This window comes from Lepidochelys kempii, chromosome 27, assembly GCF_965140285.1.
Source record: "Lepidochelys kempii isolate rLepKem1 chromosome 27, rLepKem1.hap1, whole genome shotgun sequence".
Classification (NCBI taxonomy): domain Eukaryota; kingdom Metazoa; phylum Chordata; order Testudines; family Cheloniidae; genus Lepidochelys; species Lepidochelys kempii.
Window position 1 is genome coordinate 13,487,363 of NC_136406.1, and position 21,713 is coordinate 13,509,075.

General features: G+C 56.9%; 1 protein-coding gene across 1 annotated transcript in view; it reads right to left on the reverse strand.

Moving 5' to 3' along the window:
• Nucleotides 1–20,714, reverse strand: part of TBKBP1 (TBK1 binding protein 1) — a 58,961-nt gene extending 38,247 nt beyond the window's left edge. Inside the window, exons 1-6 of the mRNA XM_073326063.2 lie at nucleotides 20,534–20,714; nucleotides 7,903–8,179; nucleotides 7,172–7,294; nucleotides 6,284–6,388; nucleotides 2,798–2,951; nucleotides 178–374 (exon numbers count right to left, since the gene is read on the reverse strand). Coding sequence (XP_073182164.1) covers nucleotides 178–374; nucleotides 2,798–2,951; nucleotides 6,284–6,388; nucleotides 7,172–7,294; nucleotides 7,903–8,124 — 801 coding nt within the window. The 5' untranslated portion in view covers nucleotides 8,125–8,179; nucleotides 20,534–20,714. The remainder of the gene's footprint in view (nucleotides 1–177; nucleotides 375–2,797; nucleotides 2,952–6,283; nucleotides 6,389–7,171; nucleotides 7,295–7,902; nucleotides 8,180–20,533) is intronic.
• Between the last annotated feature and the right edge of the window lie 999 nt (nucleotides 20,715–21,713).

Sequence of the window (21,713 nt, forward strand, 5' to 3'; positions counted from 1 at the left end):
ACACAGGTTTGCAACCAGCCCTGGGAGCTCCCGGCAAACAGAAGTCCCGATTCCAAATGCCAACAAGGCCCCAGCCAGGACTGGGCCTCCGGTCTTTCACAAGGCCTGATCCTGCAAGGAGTCCAGGGCACAATCGGGCCCAGACAAACACCCGCAGCGGCCCGACTGCCCCCTCACCTGAGCCCGGGTCTCCTGGAGCTGCTTCAGCTCAGACTGCAGCCTCTCGCACTCTGCCTTCAGCTGCTCCTCCCGGCGCTGTGAGCTCTGGGCTTCGTGCCGGGCCTCCTCCAGCTCAGCCTCCAGCCTGTGCACCTCCAGTTCGCTGGGCTGCTCCAGGCTGCGGGAGCTCTGCCAGCTCATGGACCGATCCAGCACTGGAGAGAGGGATAGGACAATGCCGGTGAAGGGAGGTGATGGGGGGAGGCAGACCCACCCCAACTGGCACAGGCTGGCTCCCTCCCGCCAGCATCCCTCTCCTGGGGGGAGGTCAGAACACAAAAGCCCTATTGGGATCAGCCCCACAGAAAGAGGCGAATGACCAGCCCTGTGTGTGTAACAGAGCAAAGCAAGAAGCGCCCAGGGAACAGAAGCCGCGGACAAACGGGCACCCCAGTCTGCAGCTAGGAGCAAACCAGGGCCCTGCACCTCAAAGGCACTGCCTGCTGCCCCTAGAGCCGGCAGAGTGACGGCATTAGCCAGGCCCCTCTCCTAGCCAGGGCTGGTCACTAGGAGGAGACGTGACCAGATACACCAAGCAGCCCCATGTCCGTGTTACGCGCACTCCCAGTAAGAGCAGCAAGAACCTGCCTGAGAGCTCCGGCTTAAAAGCCCCAGGGCCTGATCCCTCGCTGGGGCAAACCAGCGTCACTCCACTGGGGCCAAGGGGCCAGATCCCCAGCAGGCATCCATTGATCCAGCTGAGCTGGCCAGCAGCCCACGTCTGGTTCCCGGACACCCAAAGTGACAGCTTCCTCTTGGGTTTTCAACAACTCCTCCTTTTAATGATATCGACCGGCAAGTTTCACGCTCGCCCCAGTGACTCGCCCCTGGATAGCTGCCGTGATTAGAGCATCTTTATTCCGCTGCAGCTCATCCCCTAAGTGCCTGCGCCGGACGGATCAGGCTGGCGGCTGTGGCTCTCAGGGGTGAAGAAGTCACAGGGGGTGGCTGGGGGTCCCTTTTCTATGGCAGGGGGATCATTCGAATCTTGGGAATCTTTAACACGAGTCAAGCCACAAGCAGCCGGGGGCGGCTGGGGGGGAAAATCAGCCATTCATTCTCCCACCACCAGCAAAGCCCCCTTGGCACTCATTGGTGAAACCACCACTAGGAGAAGCAGCTGGTGATCAAAGAGCCGGTGGGTTTGCTTTGTGGTCCACTCTGACAGCAGCTCACAGAGGGGTGGGGTCCAGGCACGGAACCGGGAGCTTGCTTCCCCCCCCACCCAGGTCTCTGCGCCTCTCTCCTTCCCCCCCACCCACCCCGTGACTCTAGAGGAGAACGGTGCCTGGCTCCCAGAGCGTGGCATAACTTGGCCAGCATCCTCAAAGCCACCCTCCCGCTCGGAGAGCCGGGTGCCATCAGAGTGCCGATGGCTGTCACTTCATCGGGAGCTGCCACCCAGTTGTGAACAGGTGGCCGGCGCAATCTCTCTCACGAAAGCCGTGGAAACAGACTTGGTGTTTCCAGGTGGCAGGGAGTCTGAAACGGGCCATTAACCGGGCTTGGGGCAGGCTTTAGAAACAGAAGCGACAAACGGAGGGGCGGCAGTGCCCTCTGCTGGCCGGAAAGCACCGTGCCTCCGCACGGGTTTTGATCCCCAGGCCCTTCGAGCGGCCTAGCAAACCGGGCGCGGGGCCATAGAGACGTGTGGCCAAGAGCCGTTCTTTTCAGCAGGGGGACATAAATATACCGAGAGCATCAACAGCCCATAGTACTCCGTAAGCTAACAGGCCGGACTCAGAACCGCCCCTGGATCGGTCCATCAATGGCTATTCGCCAGGATGGGCAGGGATGGTGTCCCTAGCCACTGTTTGCCAGGAGCTGGGAATGGGCGACGGGATGGATCACTTGATGGTTCCCTCTTCTGTTCATTCCCTCTGGGGCACCTGCATTGGCCACTGTCGGAAGACAGGACACTGGGCTAGACGGACCTATGGTCTGACCGTTCTTATGTATGGTATAATTCCACGGCCTGCGTTGTGCGGGAGGTTAGATTAGCCCAGTGGTTCTCAACCTATTTACCACTGTGGGCCACACATGCAGCTCTTGCTGTGTTAGGTGGGCTGCATCCACACAATATATATACTACCCATACGGCCCTGAGGACATCACATGGGCCGCAGCTGCGTGCTGATTGGGCCACAAGCAGCCCATGGGCCTTGGGTTGAGAGCCACTGGATTAGACAGTCATAATGATGCCTTTTAGTGCTAAAATCTAGAAACCCTATAAAATATTCACTGAGTTCATAGCGGGACTCCATTCTGGGGGCTGGGATGGGGAGGGAGAGGGCAGCGCACTCCAGCTATTCTCTGCTTCCCAGGGCCCATACAACGCCATGCAAAGCAGACCAAGTTAGAGCAACCCTGAGGCTGCTCTAAACACCAATGACTGAGCAGGCCCATGACTGCCCCAGAATGCAGTGAGCAGAAAAGTGGCCTGAAGGAGCTGGGAATCATGGCCAGCGAGGGCATAAGCCCCCCATGTATTACAAGTCCCTCTACAACGGACAACATTATGAAGGGTCCACGCTGGGGAAAGCCAAACATCTTCCCGGGCCAGAAATGAAAGACTCACCATGTGTCAGGCCAGGGCTGCCATGGAGAGACAGGTATTGGACCTCCTGGTTCTGCAGCTGGGAGTTGAGGTTCTGGAAGGAGTTGCCATCTCTCTGTCTCAACTGCTGCTCCAGGCTCCGGATCCGATTCAGATGAGTCTCCACCAAAGCTCTCTGGCGAGGAGGGGAAAAAAGGGGTGCAGAGAGAGAGGGTGAAGGTAAGAGATCTGTGCTATAAGTATAGCCCCCCCTCCCCTGCACACCACATGGTTTGTGGGCCCTTCCTGCAGGAGGCCTGGCCCCATGTAGCGTACGGGGCTGTACAATCTGAACATACATGTCAGAGCCCGAGAGCGAATCTGATGGCCGCCACTGTGACTGACACACCAGGGATTGAACTGAGGACCTCGTGACCGAAAACCAGGAGCCGTTACCGCTTGAGCGAAAGCTCTGCGGCTGGCCTGTGTAACAGGCTCTGATCCCCCACAGATCGGTACCTGTAACACACACTCACCAGGCGGGTACACAAACACCTATGAGATTCAGTAGCTGAAATACACCCAGCGTGGAGGGGCAGATTTTCAAATTACAATAGGAGTCGGGTGCCTAACTCCCTTAGACACTTTGGAAAAATCCCACCTTAGGAACCTCTCAGCAATGGACAGTCGACTGCATCAAAAGCCACCAGCTCAATTGTCACAACCTGAGCGCTGCATAAACACAGTCCCTGTGTCTCTCTCCTGTGCTGTTTGTCCCATCCACAGACATGTCCGTATCCCAAAAACAACACTCAGCTGGATCCTCTTTGCCTGATCTTTTGAATTTCTCGGTGGCCTTGGGTGCGCCTTTGTCTTGGAGACCACTTTTGTTTCTTACATTCCACCAAAACGAAGGGCGGTTGTTAAACTAATGAACATAAGAGGTTTTTACCTAGCCCACATAACAACAACTAGGTTAACAGCACTCGGGAGGACAGGACAAGACCTTGACAAGCTGGAGAATTGGTCTGAAATGAACCAGATGAAATTCAATAAACACAAGCGCAAAATACATTGGGGGAGGGGTGGAGAAATCAAATCCCTTTTGATCAAATAACTGCTAGGTGTTCGTACTGCTGAGAAGGATCTGGGGGTTACGGTGAATCACAAAGGGCGTATGAGTCAGCAGTGCGATGCAGTTGTCAAAAAGGCGAATATCATTCTGGGGGGTGTTAACAAGGGTGTTGGACATCTACACTCGGAACTTAGGCTGGTATAACTACATCACTGGTACAGACAGAGGTAGATTGATGGGAGGATGCTGGCTACTGCCACTCACGGAGGCCAACAGGAGAAGAAATCCCGGCAGCACGGGCAGCGTCTTTGCTAAAGGGCTAACAGCGCCACTCCAGAATTGTAAGCCCTAAGACACGGGAGGGATTTATTCCACTCTACTCGGCACTGGAGGGGCCTCGGCTGGAGTACGGTGTCCGGTTCTGGGCACCGCGCTTTAGGAAAGACGTGGACAAACTGGAGAGAATCCAGAGGAGAGCCACAAAAACGATCAAAGGTTTAGAAAACCCGACGCATGGGGGAAAAAAAGTACAAAAACACCTGAGCGTGTTTAGTCTTGAGAAAAGAAGACTTGGGGGGACCTGAGAACAGTCTGCAATATGTTACAGGCTGTTACAAAGAGGACTGCAATCAACTACTCTGTGCGTCTGCAGAAAAGGACCTAGGGGTTACAGTGGACGAGAAGCTGGATATGAGTCAACAGTGTGCCCTTGTTGCCAAGAAGGTCAGTGGCATTTTGGGGTGTATAAGTAGGGGCATTGCCAGCAGATTGAGGGACGTGATTGTTCCCCTCTATTCGACTTTGGTGAGGCCTCATCTGGAGTACTGTGACCAGTTTTGGGCCCCACACTACAAGAAGGATGTGGAAAAATTGGAGAGTCCAGTGGAAGGTAACAAAAATGATTAGGGGACTGGAACACATGACTTATGAGGAGAGGCTGAGGGAACTGGGATTGTTTAGTCTGCGGAAGAGAAGAATGAGGGGGGATTTGATAGCTGCTTTCAACTACCTGAAAGGGGGTTCCAAAGAGGATGGATCTAGACTGTTCTCAGTGGTAGCAGATGACAGAACAAGGAGTAATGGTCTCAAGTTGCAGTGGGGGAGGTTTAGGTTGGATATTAGGAAAAACTTTCACTAGGAGGGTGCTGAAACACTGGAATGCATTACCTAGGGAGGTGGTGGAATCTCCTTCCTTAGAAGTTTTTAAGGTCAGACTTGACAAAGCCCTGGCTGGGATGATTTAGTTGGGGATTGGTTCTGCTTTGAGCAGGGGGTTGGCCTAGATGACCTCCTGAGGTCCCTTCCAACCCTGATATTCTATGATTCTAAGGTAGGATAAGCAGTAATGGGCTTAACCTGCAGCAAGGGAGATGTAGGTTAGATATTAGAAAAACTTTCTAACTCTCAGAGAAATTAAGCTCTAGGTTTCCAACGGAGGTTTGGATTCTAAATACCCCTGTGGATCTGGGCCCAAATGACTAGCCGTGGAAGCATTTTCGCAGTCTTCATGCAGCTCTGAGAGCAACACAAGGCCGGGGTACAGCTGGAAGCAAAGAGGAAGCCCGAGGGAGCAGAGAGCACTGCCAAAGCGAAGGGGAAGTGATAAGACGCATTAGGAAAAGTCACGTTCAAAGCCGCACTGCAGCGGACTCTGATTCAGGCATTAACCGAGGTAAGTAATCGAGTTATACTGCCCGATGCACGAATTCAGCCATTACAGTAATTGTCTTGGAGCGCTCTGCATTCCCCTAGCACAGAGCTCAAACGAGCGAAGCCCCGCGAGGTAGAGTACAGCAGGTCAGTGTCATCAGCCCTGCTTGACAGATGCACAGAGAGGTGAAGCGATTTGCCCAGCAACAGCGAGTCAGCGGCAGAACTGGAAATAGGACCCAGGAGTCCTGGGAATAGAATCCTGGAGTCCTGACACCGGTTCCCTACAAACAGGCCCAGAGCAGCAAAGACAGGCCCCTAAACTTCCAGGAAGTTAGGGGCCTAAATACCTTTGGGGACCTGGGCCATACTCTCTGTGAGAGCCAGGGATGGAACCAAAGAGTCCTGTCTCTCAGTCCCCTGTTCTAGCCACCAGAGAGACTCCAAGATCAAAGGACAGAACAAACAGACTATCTGGTACCTTATGCCGCCTCCTATTACCACAGCATCTAAGTGCCTCAGTCTTTAATGCATTTGTCCTCACAACAGCGCTGTTACTCCACTGCACAGATGGGGAAGACACAGAGACTAAGGGTCTTGCCCAAGGCACACAGGATGTCTGTGGCGACAGCAGGGAATCAAACCTGGATCTCCTAAGTCCCAGGCCAGGCCAGCTCCTTAGCCCCCTGACTACCCTCTTCCTAGCTACCTGTGGATTATTCAATCTGGATTCCTCTGGCCTATTTTTGAGTGGTTGAAGACCGTGAGGTCGCGGCTCACGCAGGGCACTCGCTGGTACCTACCATCTCCCCCAGCTCCGACTCCAGGTCGGCCTTCTCCACACACAGCTTCTCATACGCCTGGATCATCTCGTCCAGCTGCTCCTCCCTCTCTTTGCTCTTCTGGAGCTGGAAAGAAGCAAAGGGAGCTGTTCGCAGGGAGCAGAGAGACGCGCCACCGAGTGGAGCATTGGCCGGACCTCTCCAGGCCTGTTAAAGGAGGGCAGGGGGTGCGTTATAACAATGGACACATGCTAAAGGTACTAAAGGCCGAGATCCGAGCCGCTCTGCCGTGGGGTCCTCTGATACGTTAGCAGTGGGGGAGACGCTGATCCTGCTCCAGCCAGAGAAAGAAGTGGATACAGGAACAATGATAGAAGATAATAAATAGCTTCCATTTTCCCAGCCCCTTTGAGCCACAGTGCTTGACAAGTGTTATATAGGCCGACACCACCTCTGAAATGCAGCCACCTCTGGGGTGCAACACAGCAGCTGTTTAACAGCACCCAGCAATGTTTCAGACAGGAAGAGAAGAAAAACAGCATGCCCAGCTTAAATGGCTCGGGAAGGGGCTTTTTGGTTGGCAAAGTGTAATTACAGGAACTGGAATTTGGCCAGGATGCCAGGCTTAACCCCCTTGCATCTGAGAATTCTCCTCCATAGGGGCCTGCAGATCCTTCTATCCCAAAGGCTGAGAATCGTCTCTATCGGGCTCTGCAAACCACCCCCAACACAATCAGCGGGGCTGTGAATCCCCCTCTATCGGGCCCTCCAGACACACAGACACCTCTGCAGCACAGGGCCTGGCTAGCTCCATCTCCCAGACCTTGCCACGACCCTGATCTTTTCAGCTAGGAACCAACGGGCCTGGGCAAGCCAGCTGCGAGGTGCCAAGCCCCTAGAGCCACCCACCTCATGCTGGAACTGGTTCAGCTGCTGCTGGAGGCTAGCCTTCTCGCTCTTCAGCAGGGAGCACTCCTGGGTGTCGTAGACGGAGAAGAGGCGCTCCTCTCCGAACTCGCCGATCACCGGGTACTGCAGCCACGGGGCGAAAGCAGACATGGGCATGAAGGAACCCGCTGACAGCAGCACGGGGCGCCCTAACTCAGCAGCCCCGGCAACTCCCCAGGAGCCCGGGGGCTGCCCCCAGCTGGCATCCAATGGAGCAAGTCGCAGGCCGGCCCCGGAGAACAGCGCTCGGCTCAGATCGGAGGGACTCCCAGAGCTCCGTCCAGCGCCGAGCGCAACAGAGACGCACTCTGGTTAAGCATCATTGTGCTAGAGACATAGGAAACTGCACGCCCAGCGGTGTACAATCACGGGGACAAGCCCAGAGCTGCACACTGCGCATACAATCCACAGAAACACGTGTGAGCCCAGAAACCCCCCCCCATCAAATCTAAAACCCCAGAGATGCTGCCCACGAAGCTGTGAACAGGCGTACAAACCCAGAGCTGCACGCCCAGCTGTGTATTACTACGTGCGTGACCCCAGAGCCGCACACGCCGGGCCTCACTGGTACAGCTGCTCTTACAGTTATCCCCGGACTCCTGGCGCCTGTCCCAGTGGTGCCATTCGCCTGGCCGGGATCAGGTCCGCCCTGGATCTGGCGGGGGGAGAACGCTCGCCCTCTCACGCCTCACCTTGATCTCATACATCTTCAGCCTCCTCTTGAGGGTGGAGTTCTCCCTCTCCAGGCTGGTCAGGCGGTTTTTGATGTCGTCGTAGGCCGTGATGAGGGCAAAGTGAGAAGCCGAGCACATCTCGCTGGAGAGGTCCGTGTTGGGGCTGTCCAGCCACACCTCATCCTGGCACAGGGCCTCCTGGGTGAGGATGCTGATGTCATCCTCGAACATGGAGTCCATCGCACGGCTCGGGACGGGCCTTCAGCGGGAATCGCCAGGGCACAGCGACTCCTGACTGCAAAAGAACAACAGGGGCCAGGGTGAAGAGAGGAAGCAAGGCCTAGTGGTTAATCATCGGTGCTCCGGCCCAAGAGCGCTTGCAACCCCCAGAAGCTGACCAAGGAAGCATTATCCCCATTTTACGGGGGGAGGGTGGGGGGAGGGAACTGAGGCGCAGAGAGACTTGCCTGAAGTCACCCCAAACCTCTCAAGTCCCAGCCCAGCCACAAGAACAAAGCACTTGGACAAACCACTTAACCACAGCATTAGCTCTGGGGGAGACACACTGGTGGCTGCTGGTGGATGATGTCGGAGATTTCTTTTAAAGCACACCAGGAAATGGGCAGTGAGGGGTGCCCATCTCATACTGGCAGGGAAAAGGGCTTGTGTTTATTAATGAACTGCCATAAAAAATGTTTAAAAAAGCCCCCCGTCCTGGAACACAAGAGAAATGCGGGACAGCTAGGCCTCCATGCTTCTGAGCGTGGGAGGCAGATAAATCACAAACCCAGGTAATGGTGGGGAATTAAAAGATCTCAGCACTGTGACGCCTCTGCCAACAGATCGGCTGAAAAGGGGAGCGAGCCTGGAAGAGGGACCAGAACTATCTAAGTACTCCCCCGCCCCAAACACATGAAAAGATGGGAGTTGGGGACATGACACAGCGATGCCGACTGCACAGTGAGTCAGTGCAAAGGGGGCGGATGAGGACAGAACCCGACGAGCAAACTTGGTGCTGGCTTTAGCATCTTCCAGCGGAGAGGACGAAAGCCATTTAAGTCACCGCTAAGATCTGCTCAGAATTAATACATAGCCCTTCTCCTCTGTAGATCTCAAAGCGCTACCCAGCACATCTGGCTAATAGGCTATTGAATTGTGGCTAACGCAGGTGGCTTTTTAATAATGTGGCTAATAAGAAAAATTAAAAACCACCAAGCGTAGCTAGCATCGAATTTCTATTGGACGCCACTGCACGACACAGAGATTTTTGTCCCGGTATCACTATGTCAGTTAGGGGCGAGGTTTTTCTTTATGGCCACAGTTATCCCAGTACAATTTCTAGCGTGGGTGCAGTTATCCTGGTAAAAAGATGCCTTATACTGGTGGAGCATATTCCCCTCCTCATACAGGTCTAAGCTAGACCAGTATAAGCAGCTTGATACTAGTAAACCTGCGGCCACTCCGGGAGGGGGATGCAGGATTTTAGCTACACTGCTCGTGGGTAGACAAGATCTGAGCACCAGGATCCGCATGGGATAGATGGGGCAACTACAGCAGCAAATTCAGACAGGAGGCTGCCATGCCCAGTGTCGCACGAGGCTCTCACAGCGCGGGGGGGAAGGCACCCGTGACGTGTCAGCCAGCGGGGGCGAGCTGAAGGAAGTCTGCCTTGGAGTTCTTTATGCGATGAGTGGGCCAAAGGAAGGCATACATTACAGCAGCATAAGACTCCTCTCTGATTTGTGGCCGAGTGGGGTTAAGTGACTTTCTCAAGGTCCCAGAGGAAGTCTGTGGCTGAACCCAAAATAGATCCCTGTCCCGATGTCTCCCGGGCCAGCGCCTTAGCGACAAGGCTCCCCTTCCTCCCTACAAATAAGAGGCAGGAATACAGCGTTCCTTATAGAAAGACACACTCATCACCAAGAGCACAGCCCGCGCCTCCTGATTCCTGGCACAGACACCCCCCACCCCCAATGCTTGCCTGCCCAGGCACCGCAGACCTGCGTTAAACCCACAGAGGATGCTGGGGCACCCTCTTCTCGTCAGGTCACCAGTTCAAATACGGCTCAGATCAGTAGGGCCTGACGTTCCGCCCAGCTGTTTATGGAACTAGGTGAATGAGACGGGGGCTGCAATCCAGAGCTTTAGCGGACAGGTGCCTCTGACATAGCTAGCACCAGCTGACCCCCTTGTTGGCAGCCTAAGGAAAGGAATGGGCCATTAAGACTTGTCTCTCACCGCCATGCAGGTCCCTCCAGGGAAAGGGCCAGGGCATGTGGGAATGTCTCTCTTCCATGCTTAACTAACAGTGACACAAGGGGTTAAGGCACTGACCTAGCATGCAGGAGACCTGGGATCAATTCCCAGTTCTGCCACAGACTCTCTGCATGACCTTGTGCAAGTCACTTAGCCCCTCTGTGCCTCAGTTTCCCCCTCGGTAAAATGGGGGAGAATAACTCTGAGTAGATGTCTCTGCAGCCTGACCGGCAGGGTTATTAGAGCAGGGTGGGCTAGGAGTCAGGAAAGCCCCAGCTCCACCGTGTGACCTCAGGGGAGTCACACGTCCTCTCCCACCCTTTGTCTGCTTAGCTTGTCACTATGCGTACGTTCAGCGCCCAGCACCCAACCTGCCATTGACGGGCTTTTAGGCGCCCTTCAAACAGCTGTTTCCCAAAGATCTTTCTGTGGCTTGTGCCAGAGGATGGCTACAGTGCCACTCTCTTTGCTGAGGGAATTAGTATTTAAATGCATTCAATTAAATAAAGCCTACAAAGAGCATTATCACAACGTCAACCCCAACTCAGAGGGCAAACAAACAAACCAACCAACCACAAAACACACACTATGAACCAACGTAGGAAAACAACCACAAACCTCCAGATGCCACCCCCGCAATCCCCCAAAACTCAGGCGAAAGGCAGAGGACTTGCCTTCACTGCTAAGTTAACACAGAAGTTACAACTCAAGCCCCACTCACACACAAACCCTTCACTCAAATGCACGGTGCTTGTAACTGGAGTTGGGCCAGCCCCAAGGGAGAGACCCCTCAGCTGCTGCCCCAGACTCTCTGCAGTGTGAACGCCGGCTAGCGCAGGGCTTCTCTCCGCACATTTTCCAGTGACCTCAGAGTGCGGCCATCAACTCTTGCTGGTGGCCACTCTGACCATTTTTCCTAAAATACTTAAGTAACTTTAGGAAAAACAGATAAATATGCACGTATACCCGTCCAAACCATTGAAATTTATTTATGCAGAGGTTGGGTTTTTTTGCAGACTCAATGATAAAAATAACATACAGTTGTTTCTATTCCTTACCGGACCTAAACAGAATAGAAACGCAAATAAGGTGCTTTGCACGTTCTTGTCTTTTGTTGTTGTCATCGTCGCGTTTCTTTTGCTTTCTGGTGTCTTTAAAAAAAATAAATAAATACTTACGAGCTAGTAAGTCTGCTGTTGCGAAAAGTAATATTTGTTAATATCACTTTTCACATTAAGCCAGAATTAAGCTCTGGATGGGGAGGCGGGTAGGGAGGCAGAGCGCGTCAGGGGGGACGGATGGGGTGGCGGGGAGGCAGTGGGGGCCAGGGATGATACGGGGTGCAGGGGTGAGCCGAGGACCAGCATCCACAGCCGGGGTCCAGGACGGGAGCCTGCTGCCTGCCACTCCAGGGCTGAAGCCCGAAGCCAGAGCCTCACGGCACCCAGGGAGGTGGGGAACTCACTGGCTGCCTGCTCCTCTGATGTTTTTGGCTCCAGAGGGGGCAAGGGGAGGGGCCACTGGAGGCTGTGGCTGCAAGAAAAGCCCCTGGTGACCACAGGCAACCACGGTGGCCGCATTCGAGAAACACTGGGCTAGCACCATCCGAATACTGCCCGGTCTCCAATTTTCCCCCCATGTGCCCAGAAAGGACAGGCAAGTTGTCCCATAGGTTCCTGGGAAAGAATCCCTCCTGCAGCACGAAGAGCTGTGGGATGTGCCCCAGAAGTCTATAGGATACGGATGGCATTATGGGATGGAGAAAATTGCATGATGGGAACTTGACTCCTTGCTTCCAGTCATCCCTGCACGACTCATTTCTACCCCACAATGCATCGCAAAAATAGCCCAAAAGGCACTGCCTGGGACGGCGGCGTGTGGCACACCGGGGTAGCTACCCGCAGTGCACCGCACTCTGCATCGACGCAAGCGCCCCGGGCGAGCGGACGCACGCGCCCAAGCGATGTACTAACAGCGGTGGCTGGGTGCCGAGGTAACTGGCGTCGACCCAAGCCTGGAGTTAGGGCGACCAGATGTCCCGATTTTAGAGAGGCAGTCCCGATATTTTTTCTTATAAAGGCACCTATTACCCTCCACCCCCCCTCCTGATTTTTCACATGTGCCATCTGGTCACCCTACCTGGAGTGCAGGCAGGGCCTTCGCGAGTGCAGCCCAAGCACGGGGAGTTAACTCCGTGGTGAAGACAGACCTTGAGAGTCAGGGGACCTGGGTTCTAATCCCAGCTTTGCTGCTGACCTGCCATGTGAATTCAGACACTCAGTTCTTTTCGTTAAACCTCTTTGATCCCTCCCCCTTTGCCTATTTAGATTGCGAGCTCTCTGGGGCAGGGACTGTCTCTCACACCGTGTTTTTAATGAGAGAGGTCACAAGCAAGCCCCATTGTGCCAGGAGCTGTACATGTCCAGAGGAGAACACGGGGCTTGCCAGCAATCTGAACAGAGCACGTGGGAGATACGGTCACACAAAGCATTAATGCCACCAGCACGAGAGGGGAAGTGGTTTGCTCGAGGTGAGCGGCAGAAGTGGGAACAGGACCCAAGGCTATCGAGTCCCAGTTCTGTGTTCTAACCACTGCACCACACTGCCTCTGTAAGACCTACCCCTTGCTGTCGAGGCCCTTATGCATTGCTGTAGTACGAACAGCATCGAATCAGAGCCAACCGCCTTGCAACGGGCCGAATGACATTAAAGAGATGAGGTTTGAAACAAGCCCGTTAGATTGATTCCAAGCCCTTTTGACTCAAAATCCCTCCATCCACAATTGACGTTAATTGAGCTTTTCATAACCCTGGGTTCCATTTCAAGCTGCACAGCTATTAAACTATTATGCCTGCTTCACCACCGCCGCCAACACCACAGCCCCCCCGCACCCGGCTGGCACTGGTCCAGCGAAGGGCATCGCTGGGAACTCCAGGCCATTGCAGGAAAGGACAGCACAAGCCGAGCCGGGTTGGACTAGCCCGTCGCAGAGCAGGCTCTGGGGTTACAGGAAAAGCCATGATAGTACATCCAGCGGGATAAGGAAGGCTAAAAGAGAAGGCAACCTCGGGCACTAAATGACCTTTACGCTCTCCCGTAACACTTGCCTGTTCAGATGCTGTATTTACAGAGAGGACATAAAGCCAGCACAACACAGAGCCTGTTAGGGGAGCAGGCTATTACAGGAGCTTGTAATAAACCCTGGCATTTATCCTGGACCCTGGAAAGAGTAATTAATCCTGAGACCACTGCCATGAGGTACTGGGGGATGGAGGGGTTGTCGAGCTGTTTTCCAGATGGGGAAACTGAGGCACAGGAGGGTTAAAGTCTAGCTCGTCCAAGAGTGGCCACAGATCCCCAGCACCTCCATCCTTGAGGTACTGTAGGGGCCTGGCTTTTGGAGGGTGCTGAGTGACAGTTGCTCTAGTCAATGGGGTCTGTAGGGGTTCGGCTCCTTTGAAAGCCAAGCCCCCTTAAGGCCTCTCAAGTTGGGCTCCCTAAAAATTGGAAGCGCCCAGAAATCAGCAGCCACCTGAAAACATGGTGGTTAGCCACAAAGAGAACATGTCAAAGCCAGAAATAGACCCCAGAGCCCAGACTCCCAATCCCCTGCTTGATTAGACCTCCCTCCCTCTCTCAGCTAGCATGAGAAACCAGGAGCCCCAAGTCCCAGTCCCCTCCTCTGACCACTATCCCACACTTCCTCCAACATCAGAATCTTCCCTCTCCCTCCTTCCACATTTCTAGATCTAAATCTCCTCTCTTGCCACCCGGGCCTCGTGCTGGCCTGACTCTTGGCCGGCACAGGGCTATGAATCAACCGTCTGCAAGAAATCGCTCCGAGACACCGGGTGCCCTTCAGAACAGTTCACTCACCATTCTGGAGTCCTTCATGTCTCAGTTATTTGTTCTGGTTTGTGCCCACCCTGAGGGGACGCATTTGTTTCCGTTTCCCATGTCACAGGTTATTCCTTAAGAGGCCTGAGCTTACCCCAGAGGACTGGGCACAACAACATGCAGTTGTCCTAACCCAAGTTATCAGGAAACCCTTATATGTGAGATTTGCTTGAGACAAGCAAAGGCAGCACCGCCCAGCGAACAGGACTCCTGGGTTCTATTCCTGCTTCGAAGCGGGGAGTTGGTTTGAGTGCTTACAACAAAATGGACTGGGAAGCAGGACTCCTGGGTTCCATTCCTGGATCTGGAAAGGGAGTTGGGTTTAGTTAGAGCAGGACTGCTGGGTCCTAGTCCCCACTCTGCCATGGACTCACTGTGTGACCACTTTGCCTCTCAGTGCCTCGGTTTCCCCATCCGTACAATGTGGGATAATGAAACATACTCAAGAATGCACAGCGTGTATGCTGAGCGTCCTCGGGGCTTGTGCACTCTCCAGTAACCCCTTGCCTTCTCCAGCAGCCCTGTACAACAGCCTGGAGAGTCTGCAGCAGTGTCGGACAAATCAAAACATTGAGACATTCACTGAATCCAATAGGAAAGCAAACCATGCAATTGCTACAGCTTCCCCACTTATTGCATGCCATTTATTTTACAAGGCCTCTACATTTTTAATCGTCCGTCTGCTGCAGAACTTTGCAGTTAAATGCATTACTGCCTTGCAGGAGTTCTTGGCATAGGTGAAGCTGTGGGTTTTAGTAGCTGGGGAGAGGACAGGTGAGGTGTTTGGCACCTGGGAAGGTGTGGTGGCAAACGGCAATAAACATAATAGTAAGTATACCAATAGGTAACTAACTAGTTAACAATAGTTTAATAGTTGACACTGATTGTGTCATCATTAGTTTTCAGAGTTAACCGCCCCCTGATATGAACAAGGCAGTTCACCTCTCCTGTGTTTTGGTTTCAGGCTGTCTGCAGGCTCTGTGGGGGGAGGGATAGGAACTTGAATCACCGCCCCCCAGAAATACCTGAACTGGTGTCACTGGCAAGCATGATTGCATCAGTTACGTCTGAGTGATGAACTTTGCAACCATAAGGCCTAGAAACATTTTATTTACATGAAGGAACAAGAAGCCAAACATTCCCCAGCTGCAGAATCACGGTGCACCTGAGCCTCAAAAGCAGGTAGGCAAGTAACCGGTAGGATCAATTTCCAGCACGAACGCACAATCCCAAACACCAGGCAGGTGCTAGACTCCTTGGCCAAAATTCCCCAAGGGCGGCTTGATTCTCAATAGTTTATCATACCCTGGCCATCCCCATCGTCTTCGGTTCTCTCCCACAGGAGCCAGTCAATCCCACAGGAATCAGTGGGAGTTCCTCCTGTCCCAAGGGGAGACACTGGGCCCCGGCTGTGCAGCGTGACGGCTGGCTGGTGCATTTCAACAGCACCAAACCCAGCTCTGGTTTGCAGATCGCCCAGGGGGACAACAAGAGCTAGAGGGACCAAGGACCCTCCTCAGTGCCTGCTTCACTGCCTACTCCCAGCTCTCTCCCACTAAGAGCTGGCAAAGTGAACAAAGAATTCAGTTTTTCCACTGAATGCATCCGATGAAGTGAGCTGTAGCTCACGAAAGCTTATGCGCCACCTAGGGAGGTGGTGGAATCTCCTTCCTTAGAGGTTTTTAAGGTCAGGCTTGACAAAGCCCTGGCTGGGATGATTTAACTGGGAATTGGTCCTGCTTCGAGCAGGGGGTTGGACTAGATGACCTTCTGGGGTCCCTTCCAACCCTGATATTCTATGATTCTATGAAATAAATTGGTTAGTCTCTAAGGTGCCACAAGTCCTCCTTTTCTTTTGCGAATATGGACTAACACGGCTGCTACTCTGAAAAGAATTCACTGAAACTCAGACCGACATTGACATTTGACAGGCACCACTTCACCATGGGACCATCCCAGATAACAACAGCTTCCCAGGCCCGGTAGTTTAAAAAGCAGGGGAAGATGATTCGAGAGTTACCCCCTTTCATAGCGTACCTTCCCCAGCCCCTACAAAAAACCAGCTATGGCTGTGTCCTCCCCACCCCCAGCAGATCTGAATCTCTTTCCTGCCCCTGAGCTTCTTGGTTACTCAGCGGTGATGGGAAAGATTCCTCCCTTAATTACTTTTCATTTCCCTTGCCTGCTTTCTCTTTCACTTGTGACCAAAGCAGCAGTAACTCGCTGCCCAACAGGGATCGCTCCAGGTATCGGGGAAGGCGGCAAAGATGGCGCGCATGGGTAAGGGGGGGGCTGGAACACTTTGCACTGTGGGGTTGCTGAGAGCCATTGAACCAAACGGCAAGCCCTGCATCCAATGGGAACCACTTCCAGCCCAGGGGTGCGGCAGCCTCTCTCCTTCCAGCACCTCTGCGCATGGGTGTGCAGCCGTGAGCCTCACGCGTGCGAGCGAAATCCCGCCAGCGTGCGCGATGTGGGAGGGAAGCTTGCCAGCTGGCGTAGAGGAGCGTGAGAGAGCGCGCGCGTGTGTGTGTCTGGGTGCAAAGAGTGCGACAGTGTGTGTGACCAGCCGTACGAATGTGCGTGCGTGAGCCTGAGTGTGCACACCGGCACATGCCGCAGGGTAGCAGTGAGCGTGCCGGCGTGTAAGGCCGGGTGCGTGTGAAAGGAGCGTGCATCAGGGTGCGTAACACTGAGTGTGAACGTGCAACACTGTGCTCCTGAGCGTGCACACGGGCCTGTGACCCGCATCCCGTGTAAAGGGCGAGTCTGACTGTGCAGGCAACAGCGATGTTGTGAGAACAAGCCGCGAAACCGTTATCCCCTTCCTCTCTGCTCTGCGAACCGCAATGCAAACACTCAACTTCCCAAATGGAGGGCACCAGAGCAGGCCTGGGAGCCAGCCGAACATCCCTGCGTCCGCTCCAGCCAGCCAGGAAGACGTTTGCAAACGATCAGCTACCGTTACCTGGCTGGCAAAGCCCCAGCTCCCTGCTGTGAGCCTTCACAGAGATCAGCCTGCAAGCCCAGACTCCCTGCCCCTCCCTCTCACCCCACACAGAGTCATCCCAAGCAGCCAGATGTTGCATTTGCTTCCAGATGTCTGGTCCCTGAGCCCGAAGTAGAGCTGATGGGGGTGGGAGGGGAAGGGTCTGTCCAGCTGATCCCTCTAGTGTGTAGAGAGTGGGGTGAACACACACAATGGGAGCAGGATGGGGGAGGGGCATGCTTGCCATACTTGGGGGGAAGGGTCACGTGAATGGGCCAGGGTGTGGCGGGGGCTTCATGTGCAGCTGTATTAGCTTTACAAGTCACATATGCAGAGTGGTCAGAACGCGGGGGGGGGGGGCAGTCACAGAGGCGGGGATTGCAATGGGATGGGGGGGACAATGATGCAATGGGGATGGGGATCAGGGTTGGAGTGTCTCACAGACACAACAGGGTCCCGGGAGTTAGGCTGCGAGGGTCACAGATGCAATGGGGTCACAGGTCTTAGGATGCAGGAGGTCAGAATATGGAGGGCCCAGAGGTGCCCTGGGATCAGGATGGAGGAAGATCACAATTAGAGGGGTCACAGATTCAGGGTGTCAGTAAGCAATGGGGGGACAGACACAATGGGATCAGGGAGTTAGGGGTGTGGGGGTCATGTAGGCAGGGGTCAGCACACAGAGGTTGGAGGATCACAGATACAATTGGTTGCGGTGGGGTGTCAGGATGGGGGAGTCATGGATACAATGGATAGGATGGGGGGATGTTATAGATGCAGGGTGTTAGGATGCTATGAAGCAGTTGGCCCGAGATCAGAATGTGGGGCGGGGGGGGGGGGTCACAGATGCAGGGAGCTGGGGGTCAGGGTAGGGACCAGAGGCGAGGGGATTAGGATTGGACAGGTGGTACAGATGCAGGGAACCAGGCAGGTCACAGATACATTGGGACCAGGGGCTGGGGGTGGAAGGGTTGGTATACAATGTGGTCTGGGGAAATTAGGGTGCACATGTGGGGTCATAGATACAGGGGGCCAGGGTTTGGGGGGGTCAGAGATGCAGAAGCTGGGGGGTGAGGGCAGGGATCAAACATGCAATGGGATCAAGTGGCTAGTGGTGGGGGTCACATATGCAGGGATCAGTATGAAATGGGGCATCACAGATGCAATGGAACCAAGCATTGAAGTGTGTGGGGGGGTCAGTACGCAATAGAGTCTGGGGACTCGGGGAGGTTGGGGTGTGGAGGACTCACGGATATAGGGGTCTGGGGGTGGGGATCAGGGCAGGAAGGGAGCAGGGGTGCAATGGGGCCAGGGGAGGGTCAGGATGGGGGGTCCGGGCACAGAGGAACTAGGGATGCAGTGGGGCCTCGGGGAGGGTTGGGATGGGGGGGTTCCAGATGCAGGGGCAAGGGAGGGGAGGGACCAGGGGTGCAATGGGGCCGAGGGAGGGTCAGGATGGGGGTCTGGGCAGGGAGGGAGTGGGGGTGCAATGGGTCCGGGGGAGGGTCGGGGCTGAGGGGGTCCGGGCAGGGAGGGACTCGGGGTGCAATGGGGCTGGAGGAGGGTCGGGGTGCGGAGTCCAGGCAGGGAGGGACCCAGGGTGCAATGGGGTTGGGGGGACCAGGGAGGGAGGGACCCGGGGTGCAATGGGGCCGGGAGGGTTGGGATGGGGGTGTCCAGGCAGCGAGCAAAGGACCAGGGGTGCAATGGGGCTGGGGGGTAGCAGGGGTGCAGTGGGGCCAGGGGGTTCAGGATCGGGAGGTCCAGGCAGCGAGCGAGGGACCAGGGGAGCAATGGGGCAGGGGGAAGGACCTGGGGTGCAATGGGGCCGGGGCAGGGGGCGTCCTGGGGGGTCCGGGCGGGGAGGTAGCGGAGGTGCAATGGGGCTGGGGGGAGGGGGGAGGGAGTCCAGGCAGCGAGCCAGGGACCCGGGGTGCAATGGGGTGGGGGGGAGGGCAGGCTGTGGGGTCCGGGCGGGGAGGTAGCAAAGGTGCAATGGGGCTGGGGGGGTGTCGGGATGCGGGGGTCTAGGCAGCGAGCGAGGGACCCGGGGTGCAATGGGGCCGGGGGGGAGGGGATCGGGAGTCCAGGCAGCGAGCGAGGGACCCGGGGTTCAATGGGGCCGGGGCGGGGAGGCAGCGAAGGTGCAATGGGGCTGGGGGGGGTGTCGGGATGCGGGGGTCCAGGCAGCGAGCGAGGGACCCGGGGTGCAATGGGGCCGGGGGGGGGAGGCAGCGAAGGTGCAATGGGGCCGGGGGGGGGTGTCGGGATGCGGGGGTCTAGGCAGGGGTGCAATGGGGCCGGGGGGGAGGGACCCGGGAGGCAATGGGGCCGGGGGGGAGGCAGCGAAGGTGCAATGGGGCTGGGGGGGGTGTCGGGATGCCGGAGTCCAGGCAGCGAGCGAGGGACCCGGGGTGCAATGGGGCCGGGGGTGTGGATCGGGGGTCCAGGCAGCGAGCGAGGGACCCGGGGTGCAATGGGGCCGGGGGGGGGAGGCAGTGAAGGTGCAATGGGGCTGGGGGGGGTGTCGGGATGCGGGGGTCCAGGCAGCGAGCGAGGGACCCGGGGTGCAATGGGGCCGGGGGGGTGTCGGGATGCGGGGGTCTAGGCAGGGGTGCAATGGGGCCGGGGGGGAGGGACCCGGGGGGCAATGGGGCCGGGGGGGAGGGACCCGGGGTGCAATGGGGCCGGGGGGGGGGAAGGCAGCGAAGGTGCAATGGGGTCGGGGGGGGGGGAAGGGACCAGGGGTGCAATGGGGTCGGGGGGTGTCGGGATGCGGGGGTCTAGGCAGGGGTGCAATGGGGCCGGGGGGGAGGGACCCGGGGGGCAATGGGGCCGGGGGGGGGGAAGGCAGCGAAGGTGCAATGGGGCCGGGGGGGAGGGAGGGACCAGGGGTGCAATGGGCCGGGGGGTGTCGGGATGCGGGGGTCTAGGCAGGGGTGCAATGGGGCCGTGGGGGAGGGACCCGGGGGGCAATGGGGCCGGGGGAGGGATCGGGGGTCCAGGCAGCGAGCGAGGGACCCGGGGTTCAATGGGGCCGGGGCGGGGAGGCAGCGAAGGTGCAATGGGGCCGGGGGGGTGTCGGGATGCGGGGGTCCAGGCAGCGAGCGAGGGACCCGGGGTGCAATGGGGCCGGGGGGGAGGGAGGCAGCGAAGGTGCAATGGGGCCGGGGGGTGTCGGGATGCGGGGCTCTAGGCAGGGGTGCAATGGGGCCGGGGGGGGGAGATCGGGAGTCCAGGCAGCGAGCGAGGGACCCGGGGTGCAATGGGGCCGGGGGTGGGGGGAGGCAGCGAAGGTGCAATGGGGCCGGGGGGGTGTCGGGATGCGGGGCTCTAGGCAGGGGTGCAATGGGGCGGGCTGGGGGGCGCGGGGGCCGGTACAGCCCGCGTTGCTCGGACCCGCCCGGAGGAGACAGCCCCGCCCCGCCCCGCCCCCCGTGGGACCCCCCAGCGCGGGGGCGGGGGCCCGACCCCCGGCCGCAGGCGCCCAGCGCGGCGGAGCCGACTCACCGCAGCCCGGCGGGCTCCATGCTCGGCGCGGCCGGATCCCCGCGAGCAGCGCCGGGGTGGGGGTGGGGCGGCTCCTTCGCCCCCCACCGGGAATGGCTCCGCCGCTTCCCTTTTCCTGCCGCCCCTTTCTTCCGCTCGCACTAGCCCCCGCCGGCCGCACCACGTGGCCCCGCGCCGGGCCGGGCCGGGCCGGGCCGAGCCGAGCCGGGCCGGCTGGATCCCCACCCAGCCCGGCACCGCTCGCCCGCCCGCGGGCTCACCCCTTCGCCCGGCTCCCCGCCTGGCCGGGGCTCGCCTGGGCCATGCCGGCTCCTGCCCGGCGAGCAAATAAACAAACCAGACACAGGGCGAGAGGGCCAGAGCCGCCCTGGTCCTTTCCAAGAGGGTCGGATCCTGTCCCCTTATCCCCCCCCCCTCAATCTCTGCCCCCCCCCCTTTAAATGCAGCGATGTGTTTTTAAGGGAAGAGGAGGAGCTGGGGAAATAAACCTCCCCACGCCTCTCCTCTCCCCCAGCTGGCCGCCGCCTCTGCTGCTCATCCCACAACTTCCCAGAGAGGAGCGGCAGGTTCAATCTCCTCCGTGGTTATTTGTCTGGTGTCTGCCTCCCCCCCGCCCCCCCCCAGTCTAAATGTCAAGAGGCGACTGACCTCGGCCGGCCAGAGCCCACTGAGTTAGCCACAGTTTCCCTCCCTCCCCTCCCAAAGCTTAGGCTCAAACAAATTTGTGAGTCTGGAAGGTGCCACAAGTCCTCCTGTTCTTTCTGCTTCGTTTTTGGGGGGCCCAGATCTGAGACCCTCCCTTCGGGCGCCCAATGTTCAGAGGCCTGCAGCCCGTCGCCTGTCCCTGCTGAAAACCAGGCCTCTTTAAGAAGGCTCAGGCCAGCCCCAAGACGACAGTCACTTTTGAAAACCCTAGGCCTGTGAGTTTCCCCCCCCCCACCCCGGTCTGTGAAATTTCTCCTCCTTCACAAAGCTGCAGGGAGCCCTCAGGAGGGGATGTTTGCAAGTCGCTTGGCTAGGGGAAGTCCTGTGTAAATACTACCTCTGCCTGTGGTTATAATTGATTCGTTTAAGGTGATCAGCAGTTTCAGGACCTTGGTGTCGTTTCCTCCCCCTGCTAGTGCTGGAAATTTTACACACGAATCAAATTTAGTTCATTCCTTTTGGAGCTTGGCCTCTG